The 11,912-nt window shown below is 47.8% G+C and overlaps 1 protein-coding gene across 1 annotated transcript in view; it reads right to left on the bottom strand.

Annotated features, from left to right (window-relative positions):
* BANF2 (BANF family member 2) overlaps positions 1-11,912 on the bottom strand; it is a 32,689-nt gene that overhangs the window by 3,652 nt on the left and 17,125 nt on the right. The window contains exon 2 of the mRNA XM_032248237.1: positions 5,361-5,489. Coding sequence (XP_032104128.1) covers positions 5,361-5,486 — 126 coding nt within the window. The 5' untranslated portion in view covers positions 5,487-5,489. The remainder of the gene's footprint in view (positions 1-5,360; positions 5,490-11,912) is intronic.

Genomic DNA, 11,912 nt, shown 5'->3' with positions numbered 1-11,912 from the left:
AAAAAAAGAAAAAGGAATAAGGGATAGAATGCGGAATCTCCCTCAATTCCAACTGCAAACAGTGAGGCTCTTCCAGAGGACAGCCCCCAAGCAGGGGGAGAACGGCCCTCCAGTTTGCTGTGCCCACTCCTTGCTAAATTTACAGCAGCAGTTTGAGCCTATGCCGGGGTTGGGTTCCCTTGCATCTGAGCTGAGTTTTCACACGGGGCCTGATGCCAAGAGTCCCCCCTCCTCAGCTGGTGTGACACTGCTCTTGTCATCTTTAGATTCCTAATACATTTCTTTTTTTTAATTAATTACTTTTTTTCCTAAGAGACAGGATCTCATTCTGTCACCTTGGCTAGAGTGCAGTAGCTCTTTGCAACCATAAATTCCTGGGCTCAGATGATCCTCCCACCTCGGCCTCCCGAGTAGCTGGGACTACAAGCACACACCACCACACCCCTAATAGATTTGAACTAGAGGCTTCACATTTTCATTTTACAGTGGGCCCTGAAAATTAGACAACTGGCTGAGGTCCACCCTCATCAAAATGTTCAGTCCTCTCCATATGCCGGGCTTTGTCAAGCAGAGGTAAGTGGTCTTGGGCCTCTCCTGCTCTCCAGCTGCTTACAATGCCCTCTGCCCAAGTCCACAGGTCCTGAGCACCTGTGCTGAATGGACTTCAATGACCACAAGACTTCGCGGTGCAGTGACACAACTTTCTCTGATTCTTTTTCGCCAGTCACTTAAGTCTTCATGTCATTTCAGGTTTAAACTCTTGTGTCTTTTTTTTTTTTTTTTTTTTTTGAGACAGAGTCTCACTCTGTTGCCCAAGCTGGAGTGCAGTGGCACAATCTCGGCTCACTGCAACCTCTGCTTCCCAGGTTCAAGTGATTCTCCTGCCTCAGCCTCCCGAGTAGCTGGGATTACAGGTGCATGACACAGTGCCTGGCTCATTTTTGTATTATTTGTAGAGACAGGGTTTCACCATGTTGGCCAGGCTGGTCTCGAACTCCTGACCTCAAGCGATCCTCCCAAAGTGCTGGAATTACAGGCATGAGCCACCATGCCCGGCCTACGATGGATTTTCTGTTCCCATAGTTTCTTTTTCCCTTAAAACTCTTTCACCCTTACATCTAGAGCAGTGCTGCCCAGCAGAAATAAGTGAGCCAGCCACATATGTGATGTTGATTTTCCTAGTAGCCACAGTAAAAAGGGGGGAAGGAAACAGGGGAAATTCATTCCAATAATATTTTTTCTCCCATATTTCCAAGATATTATCATTTCAACATGAAATCAATAAAAAAATTACAGATGAGCTGTTTTACGTTCTTTTTTGGGCTAAGTCTTTAACATCGCAGGGTGCGTTTTATATTTCTAGTACATCTCAGTTCAGACAAGGGCACAGGTACCTGCGGCTGCTGTCTGGATCTAGATGCTCAGGCCACAAATGACTGCCCCCTGGAAGGGCAGTTACGAAAAAAAAAGAAAAGAAAAGAAAGGGCCAACACATATGGCTTTTAAGCTTCTGAAGAGGCTTAGGTAGATCAGTGGCAGAATCAATAGTTTTGAAAGTCCTGACTTAAACTGGGAGCCAGAGACCAGTTCATGGCATAAGCCAAAGCTCTGGGGAAAACGGGGACAGGCAGTAAGAACAGTCCCCTCCCAGCACCCCATGTCTTCTGTTAAAAAAAGTTGAAAGAGGCCAGACACAGTGGCTCACGCCTGTAATTCCAGCACTTTGAGAGGCCGAGGCGGGTGGATCACAAGGCCAGGAGTTCAAGACCAGCCTGGCCAAGATGGTGAAACACCATCTCTACTAAAAACACAAAAATGAGCCGGGCAAGGCGGCACGCACCTGTAGTCCCAGCTACTCAGGAGGCTGAGGCAGGAGAATCGCTTGAACCCAGGAGGCGGAGGTTGCAGTGAGCCAAGATTGCACCATTACACTCCAGCCTGGGTGACAGAGTGAGACTCCATCTCAAAAACAAAACCAAAAACAAAACAAAACAAAAAACACTGAAAGACCTGTGCAGGAGGAGGAACGGAGGAGAAGGTACCCGACGTAGGGGCTGGTGAGAGTTTGAGAAGGGGCCCCCCAGAGAAGTAATAGGACACCCAGATAAATCAGAGAGGGGAGGGCGCTGGTGTCTCATCTCCCCCAGGGCATCCAGCACACTGGGGTCTTTGGAGAGACCTGATGGCTGAGTGAGGAGCCCAGGGAGGCAGGTGTGAGGGTGGCCCACGGGCCTGCATCCCAGCAGGTGCTCTGCACCCAGAGAGGGTGCAGAAAGGGCTGAAAGAATGGAGCTCATAAAACCAGGCCAGGTATGCTGTCACAAGCAAGGGTGGAACCCAAGGTGGCTTTGTGCACAGCAAGGAAACTAAGGCTGGGCCCCAGCCTGGGGTGGGATGGGGAGCAGGGGAGGGTGATGGCTGCATTTTGGCAGAAGCCAGCAAGGCAGGAGGTTGCTTGAGCCCCAGGAAGGTGTCTCTCCCTCTGCCAGGATTAGGTCCCCTGCAGGCAAAGTATGAAAATATAAGAGGCTAGGTGTGGTGGCTCATGCCTGTAATCCCAGCGCTTTGTTTTGGGAGGATCACTTGAGCCCAGGAGATGAGACCAGCCTGGACAATGTGGCAAAACCCTGTCTCTACAAAAACACACAAAATTAACTGGGCATGGTGGTGTGTGCCTCTAATCCTAGCTACTTGGGAGGCTGAGGTTGGAGGCTGAGCTCAGGATGAGGAGGTTGCAGTGAGCTGAGATTACATCACTGCACTCCACCATGGGTGATACACTGAGACTCTGTCTCAAAACAAAAACAAAACAAAATGAAAACCACCAAGAACCAGCATCTTTATCTAAATCTGAGACCCCTGTCCTGCCACGATCTCCCTGCTGGGGATACTGTCATTGCTGGCCCTGACTTCAGATGGGTCCTCACCCTGAAGCATTTGCCCATCTTGGAGGAGCCAGAGCTGGGTCTCCTCCTGGGTCTCATTACAGGCCCAGCCAGACTCCAGACCCTGATGCGGGGTCTCACCACCAAATTTAGTCTAAGCCTCCTCCCTGCCGGGTGTAACCACTTGACCATGGATCTTCAGGTGCAATTTGTGACAGTACAATCCATGGCTGCTCCAGTCCTCACCTGGGACCAGACAAGGCACTACTCCCTGGAGCCCTTGTCTCCTCATTGGTAAAGTGGAGAGAGAGACCCTCATCTCAATCACAGGCGTGGGTGGCTCAAAGCGAAGGATACAGGTGAGAGCCCAGTGCCAGTGCCTGGAATTAGCAGCTCTAGGAAAGTGCTCATTGCACAGAAGGTCATGGACACAAGAGCGGCACATCTCCAGGGACCCGGCTGCACACAGACAAACCATCCCCACAGCCCTGACTCTACAGACAAGTTCTCAGATGCCTGACATTTTCCCATTATTCATTCATTTTTTCTTCTAAAACCCACCCACCTATAATCCTCATTTAAAACACAGTTAAGCTATTCACACACACACACAGACTTAAACTGGAAAAGGCAACACCAGAGAGACAGAAAATAAATCAGTGGTTGCCAGGGACTGAGGCTGGTGACTATGAAGAGCACAAGGAAATGCGTATTTTGAGTAATGGGATTGCTCGGTGTCTTGACTATGGTAGCAGCTGCATGACCGCATGCATTTGTCAAAACTCGTAGAACGATGTACTAAAAAGGGTGAAATTTACAGTACGTATGTCAATTATACTTTAATAAAAAGATTTTTAAAACAATGAGTAGAGCTGAGCATCAACAACAAAACCCCACAATTAGGGACACATTTAATCAACGGCGTTCTATATCAGAAGAGTGGTTCCGTCTAAGGACAGGGGATGGCCTTGGCCAAGAAGAGGCACAAGAGAATCATCTGGAATTTTGAAGACATCTGATTGCTGGATCTGTGTAGTGGGTATATGGGTGTACATATATGGGTAAAAAATTCATTGATCTGAGCCCTTTATATCAACACATATTCCCCTAGGTATGTTACATCACAATAGGAAAGTAAAAGAAACAATGATTGCTTTTTTTAAAGAATTTTTCGCCAGGCGTGGTGGTTCCCAGCACTTTGAGAGGTCGGGGTAGGTGGATCATTTGAGTCCAGGAGTTTGAGACCAGCCTGAGCAACATGCCAAAACCCTGTCTCTACAAAAAATAGAAAAAACTAGCCAGGCGTGGTGGCACACACCTGTAGTCCCAGCTACTCGGGAGGCTGAGGTGAGAGGATCGCGTGAAACTGGGAGGCAGAGTTTGCAGTGAGCCGAGATGGCACCACAGCACTCAGCCTGAGCACCAGAGTGAGATCCTGTCTCAAATTAATTAATTAATTAATAATAAAAACAAAAAAAAATTTTTTTTTTAAATTTGTTCCCTAGGGAATGGTTCTGCCTCCTTCATCTGGGAAGAAAGAATCCAATCTACCCAATAGGGGAGCTTCCATTTCTGATGATACCGTCTACTGGACATTAAACTGGCTCTCAGATTGGGGTGTTATTCTGAATATTTAGTGCAGAGCAGTGGGGTAATCAGAAAACTATGGGTCCCATGGTTCAGATTTAGATGCAAACCAAACTAGTCATCAGCCATACGTGCAGCAGTTCCCAGCCTCTTTGGGTGTTTCTGTGACACTGTCCTTGCCTGGTGGAGTGCGCTGACTTGGGGCACCAAGGGGCATAGCTCTAGTTGGTGCCTCTGCTGAGTGAGTGTGCCATGCTCTGAGAGGTCACAGCCTGCCTGGTCTGTGCTCAGTGTCTTCGCGTTGTCTTTGGGACTGTCTCGTCTGAGGCTCCAAGTCACTTTTTAAAAGCCCCATAAAAACAAACAATGACATAGAAAAGAATATTCCAATTCCACTGGATATCCTTGAGGTCACTCTTGGGCCGGGAATGACATGATAGATGAACTCACTCTGGTGTAGACCCCAGGGTGCTGTTTCTCCACCTGCCATTGCCAGTCTGGTGCCCTGGCAGGGGCGAGCAAGACACCATGGGTCCCTTCAGGGGGATGTGGAGTGCACCTAAATCACACATCCTGACAGCTCTGTCTCAGACCCCGGCGGCTGACCTGCTTCTGTTGACCCTGAGTGTTTGAACACCAAGTGAATCATGCCCAGCCCAGCTGCTCTGAGCTGAAGCCATTCTACGGTATGTGCTCATCATCTGCAGGCCCTTGAGGCTGCTCAAGCATGTGGGTTCAGTAGCATGAAAGAATGTGGCACCCTGCCAAGTGGCAGCTTTGCTCTCTAATGGCCCTTCACAGGGACACATGGCAGGAACTGCCATCTCTCAGGATTGGGGGAAAAGAGGTAGGGAAGAGAAATCAGAGAAGTAAGAAAAAATGAATTACCTTGTTGATACCTTTGGTGACCAAATTGATCGCGAGCTCATGGCTGATGCCATCCACCCAGCAGACATCCTTTTCTCCAATAGGTTCGGAGAGGAAGGCTCTCAGCCTGGGAGACATGTGGTCCATCTCCTGTGACAGCAGTGAGGAGAGAGGAGGATTAGCAGATACCTGACTGCTCCCAGTGTGTGTGGACACTGGGGAACCCCCTCAGCCCACCAAACGACTGGGGCAACAGGTGGCAGAATTCCTTCCATCACCCAGCATTTCCTGGGGTCTGCTAAATGCAGGTGCACCGGGCTTCACTAAGGCCTTCACACATGCATTTCTACCTGGATGGACGAAGAGAAGCATAATGATGGCCACAAATGAATCGAATACATTTCCACGAAAAGGGTGTGCCTCATATTAAGAACTGCAGCAGGATCTTTCCAACTCACCTACCCTAAATACCTAAAGCAACAACCTGCCTCTCTTAGCTAATCAATCCACCTTCTCTCTTAACCACCCAACACTTTCGTCAGACTTTTATTTCAGTGTTCATCACATTCTGTATAGTGTAAACTTTCTAGAAACTTCAAACTGGCTCAAATCGTAAAGAACACATTCTAGAAATCCAAAGCCCAGAGATGGGAATGGGTCGCGGCTCCCCTCCTCGGGGATTCTCCGGTTGGCTTTATTCCTGCTTGGCTCCCCTCATGGTGGTGAAAGGGCTGCTCCAGCACTTGCCGGCCTCACCAACTCCACCTCAAAAGGAGGAAGAGAAGGTGGCTTTTGCTGACGTCACCTCCTTTGCTGCTTGTGCTCCAACTTTAGCCAGATAAAGCAGCTTTCCTGACCAGCAGGAGTTGCTCATCGATTTCCTGCAACTTTGGATTGCAGGCCCCAGGCAAAAAGACTCTTTCTTAGCAAAACTATTTTCATCCCTCTCCACTTTCAAATGGACCACTATCTCCCAGGAGTGGAGTCTCCTAGGACCTTAATGAAGACTGCCAGAGGTAGCCAACATCCTGAATATTTCCCGGAAGATCTCAAAATATTATGGGCTTCATAAGTATTAGGTCTGCATCCCAGCACGACTGGCCATCCATTTTGTTAAATGAGGGTTGCCATCTTTCTAGTTGTTCTTTGTCTGTTTGTTTGTTTTGTTTTGTTTTTGAGATGAAGTTTCGCTCTTGTTCCCCAGGCTGGAGTACAATGACATGATCTCAGTTCACTGCAACCTCTGCCTCCTGGGTTAAATCGATTCTCCTTTTTCAGCCTCGCAAGTAGCTGAGATTACAAGCACACACCACCATGCCCAGCTAATGTTTGTATTTTTAGTAGAGATGAGCTTTCACCATGTTGACCAGGCTGGTCTCAGACTCCGGCCCTCAAGTGATCTGCCCACCTCGGTCTCCCAAAGTGCTGGGATTACAGGCGTGATCCATCGCACCCGCTGCCACCTTCCTAGTTTCACAGAGCCATCTTTGCTGCTGTCTGCCTGAACATTGCTTCTCAACCAACCCACATTTAAGGTTTGTTCCTTGTAGCATTCCCTTCCTGGCACAAAATTCTGTGTCAGTTTGGACAGTTTACGATGAAAGTAACAGAAAACCCAGTGTAAATCAGTTTACACAATAAGGAGGTGTTATTAGCACATGCTACTGAAAAGCCCAGAGGTAGATCAGACGTGACTTGAGCAAGGCTCCAGCCTGATTTCCCAGGAGCTCTCTCAACTCACCCTTCCTCTGTAAATCGGCTCAGTCCTCGGCTTAACTCCTTTGTGGAAGTAACTGGGCTGCAACATCGCTTTTGCAAGGCACACCCCTTTCCCCCAAAGAAACACAAAGCTGTCTTTTTGTAGAGGCCCCCAATAAATGCCTTCTCTGGTTCAAATTGTAATGTGCCAATCCCTAAAACAAAAATTATGGTCTGTTATGTGTGTTCTACCTCTGGGTTCAGCAAGGGAGTCAATGTCCCTAAAGCTCATGGGGTGCAGGTGTGGGGATGGGGGAACCAAAATTGAGACAGTTATCCTGTTCTTGGGGACAGGTACCCCATATCATAATATGGGACTATGTTACAGGAATGACCCAAAGTCCTCCACACGTTCCCCAGTAGATAATGAGGCCCCCAAAGGCTGTAGCAGCCTCCTAATGGCCTTTGTTCCTACCTCTCACACCGGCCCCACTGCCGAACACATGGCAAGCATTCGATGATATAAACGATCAGGTGCATCCGGCACCTCCCTTTCACAGCCCTGTCCCCTCTCCAGTGCCACTCTCCCAATTCTCCTCCATCTTTCTATAAAGTTGAGCTCCTTGTGTACGCCTTCTTACTGCGAAGGACATTTTGGAACCCTTCAGAAGACACTGAACTCTCCCAGAAGAGAGAGATCCAAAGGCACTGATTTTGGAAGTCAGGGGGCTCCTGAGAAAAGTGGCCTTGGGCCAGACACAGTGGATCACGTCTGTAATCCCAGCACTTTGGAAGGCCCAGGCGGGCAGATCATGAGGTCAGGAGACGGCGACCATCCTAGCTAACATGATAAAACCCTGTTATACGAAAAATTAGCCAGGCGTGGTGGCACGTGCCTGTAATCCCAGCTACTCAGGAGGCTGAGGCAGGAGAATCACTTGAACCCAGGAGGCGGAGATTGCAGTGATCTGAGATCGCTCCATTGCACTTCAGCCTGGGTGAGAGTGAGACTCTGTCTCAAAAAAAAAAAAAAAAAAAAGAAAAGAAAAGTGGCCTAGGAAGGGGAGCAAAAGACATGAGAGTTTGTTCAGGGTCCCCTGACTCTGTGGGTCTTAAATCCACAGATGTGTGAGCTGAGGGCATTAGTCTCTCTTCAGCAGCTAATTAGGAAACTCTCTCTTCATCTGTGAAAATGTGTTTGTTTCACACAGATGGTGTGTATCTCAGGTGTGAACAGAGGAACGCCTCAGCATCCATGGCTTTATGGGACGATGAATTTGGGATTGAGAATTAGCATTGATGAATTGAGTGAGAATCCAGAATTTCTGAGCAAGGAAAAGCCTGAAAGTCTCATGAGCTGCTCCGCCTTTGCTGAGGGAAAATTCCATTCACTATCCATGCTGGCCATCTGTTAAGTTCAACATCTCTGCCTATGAAATCTTCTAAGAATAAATGGAAACTACAACATTGCTATCAATGCACCAGCAGCATCAAAGACGGGTAATGGTTAGTAACACCTTGAGGGTGTTTGCTTTTCTCACACACCTGATCTCACTTTGATCCTTGCACCATGTCTGGGGCGGGGACATAGGCAGCAATTTTTGCCTTCCTGAGGCTCCCCAGCAACAGCGGGGGCCAGAATAAAAAGGTCTTCACGTTCTTTACAACACCTTTGGCTGCAACAGCGGTGCTCAACTGGGGCCATTGCCCCCACCTCCCCAGGCAACGTTGGCAATGTCCAGAGGCACTTGAGTTGTCACACCTGGGAGAGGCAGAAGGACTATTGGCTCTAATGGGCAGAGGACGAGGACACGGCTAAGCATTCTGCCATGTACACGACCGCCCCACAACAAAGAATTATCTGGCCCTGGATGTCAATAGCATGGACATCGGGTTAATAGCATAGAAACCCTGGGCTATAAGTAATGGAAAATCCTGCCTCACATGGTCTGAAACAGTAAATACATTTCTAATCTCACGTAACAAGAAATCCTTTGATGAGGTGGACCCAGGATCTTATCAGTCAATGACTGTGTGAACAAGGGCCAGGCTAGCTGCTCCCAAGGTCCCAAGATTTTGCTGGGGTCCCATTCCAATGTGCAGACTTCCAAAGGGGCTGGCTGTGGTGCTTCATGCTTGTAATCCCAGCACTTTGGGAGGCCAAGATGGTTGGAACACTGGAGGTCAGCGGTTCAAGACCAGCCTGGCCAACATGGTAAAACCCTGTCTCCACTGAAAACACAAAACTTAGCTGTGCGTGGTGGCATGCACCTGTAATCCCAGCTACTTGAAAGGCTGAGGCAGGAGAATCACTTGAACCTGGGAGGTGGAGGTTGCATTGAGCCAAGATCATGCCACTGCACTCCAGCCTGGGCAACAGAGAGAGACTCCATCTCAAAAAAAAAAAGGAAGAAAAAGAAGAAAAAAACTTCCAAAGGAAGAAGAAGCCTTTTTCTTCTTGGGTGTCCTTCAGGGGAGGCAACCTCTCCCAGAAACTCTCCAGCAGAACTTCCTTCAGTTTCATTGGCCAGAACTGGGCAACATGTCCACCTGTAAAGCAATCACTGGCCAGGGGAGTGGGACTGCTATGGGGTTATGGGGGCGTGGATGAGGTGAGCCCCCTCTGAAACGTGAGGCTACTCACAGAATGTCAGTTTCTCTAAGAAGGAAGGAAGAAGAGAAGAAATGAATGCTGGGTAGGCAAACAACAATGTCTGCTACATCTTCTAATCTTCTAAACCTTAGTCTAATATTTGGTTTATTACAACTAGTACTTCTCAAAATTGAGTGAGTACACGAACCACCTGGAGTTTTCTTGTTAAAAAATGCGAGTGCTGACTCAGCAGGTCTGGGCCAGGCCTCAGATGCTGCGTGTGTGACCATCTCCAAGGAGACGTGATGCCGCTGGCCCACAGACCTCAGTTTCCCCAGCAAAACATTCATGATGCCACTTGCTCTTTTCAGGTTATTGTATTAACTGTGGTAAAATACACCTAACATAAAATGTCCCATTTCAACCATTTTTAAGTGCACGCTTCAGTAGTGTTAAGTGCGTTCACATTGGTGTGCAACCAATCTCCAGAACTCTTTTCAACTTGCAAAATTGAAACTCCATACCCGTTGAACAGTCAGTCTCCATTCTCTCCCGGCAGCCGCTGGCAGCCACTATTCTGGCTTTCTGTTTCTATGAAGTTGACTACTCTAGACACCTCATCTAAGTGGAGCTGTGTACAACTTGCCCTGCGGAGAATTTAAAAAGAAAAAATGTTTAAGTGGTATTTTACAGTATCTGTCCTTCTGTGTCTGGCTTATTTCACAAATCCTTTGTCTCAGTGCTAATTTTTCTTTGCAGCACCGAGCATTCATCTCCAACACATAATGCTCTCAAGGTTCATCCATGCTGCAGCACGTCTCAGAATGTCCTGCCTTTTTAAGCCTGAACAATATTCTTTTGTATGTACACAACACAATTTTGTCTATTCTTCATCTGTTGATAGACGTTTGGGTTGCTCCCACCTTATGGCTGTTGTGAATAATATTGCTATGAACATGGATACACAAATATCTCTTTGAGAACCTGCATTCAATTCTTTTGGGTATATACCCAGAAGTGAAATGGCTGGATCTTATGGTAATTCCATTTTTAATTGTTTGAGGGATTGCCATACTGTTTTCCAAGTGGCTTTACCAGTGGCACTTATTCTTAAACTTGACAGCACATTAGGCCTCGCATGGGGAGAGTTACAAATTACTGATGCTTGGATCCCACCTCCAGAGTTTGACTTGATTAGCATAAGGAATGGCCTGGATATCAGAAGTCTTAAAAACTCCCCAAGTGACTCAAGTATGTTGCAACATTGGAGAACCACGTCTTGTCCTTCGCTTCTATCTGATAAAATTCCAAGCAGCTTTGCTGGGATGAGGGGCTTCCAGCTAAACGGCCCTTTATGGTGGGATCTGCAGCGTCTGTGCTGCCATATGGTGCAGCTCACAGCTCCCAGGCAGCGTCTACCCACAAATCACCACGCGCATCATGTCCTCATTAGCCATCAATAGGAAGACAACTATGACCTCAATGGCTTTGAAGTCAGAGAACTCCAGAGCATGCAAACCTCAATAACAAGCTGCTCCTCTGTTTTTTTTTTTTTTTAAATTAAAAAAAGGGATCTTTACTTCAAAGGAAATGTTACCTGGAATTCCTTTATATAAAGTAGATCAAAGAAGAATTATATTCTGTTGACAGAAATGAGAAGAGGGCACTAGAGAACCCCCAGTACGTGATGCCATCCCCATGCCCCTGTTGTGCTCCCCAAAATCCTTCTCTAATTTAGCCTAAACCCCTCATTTCTTCCATAAGAAAACCAAGGCCCAAGGAAGTAAATGACCTATTCAAGACCATGCACCTGGGCGGGGCGCAGTGGCTCACATCTGTAATCCCAGCACTTTGGGAGCCCAAGGCAGCTGGATCACCTGAGGTCAGTTCAAGACCAGCCTGGCCAACATGGAGAAACCCTATCTCTACTAAACATACAAAAATTAGCTGGACGTGGTGACGGGCACCTGTAATCTCAGCTATTTGGGAGGCTGAGGCAGGAGAATCGCTTGAACCAGGAAGGCAGAGGTTGCAGTGAGCCAAGATCGAGCCATTGTACTCCAACCTGGGTGACAAGAGTGAAACTCCGTATCAAAAAAAAAAAAAAGAACAGATCATGCACCTGGCAAAGCACACTCAGCTCTCCGTCTCCCCAGGGGAGCACCCCTCTTCTAAGGCATCCCTTTTCTAACCTGGACAAGCTGCAGGGTTGGGTGCATTATGGACAGCTTAAGCACTTGGCCATCATACAACAGAACTAAGCAGATGTCTCAACGTAACCC

This window comes from Sapajus apella, unplaced genomic scaffold (genome assembly GCF_009761245.1).
Source record: "Sapajus apella isolate SASKATOON/1434 unplaced genomic scaffold, GSC_monkey_1.0 scaffold65, whole genome shotgun sequence".
NCBI classification, from domain to species: domain Eukaryota; kingdom Metazoa; phylum Chordata; class Mammalia; order Primates; family Cebidae; genus Sapajus; species Sapajus apella.
The sequence above is the reverse complement of the archived record's forward strand: the minus strand, read 5'-3'. Positions and strand labels throughout refer to the sequence as shown.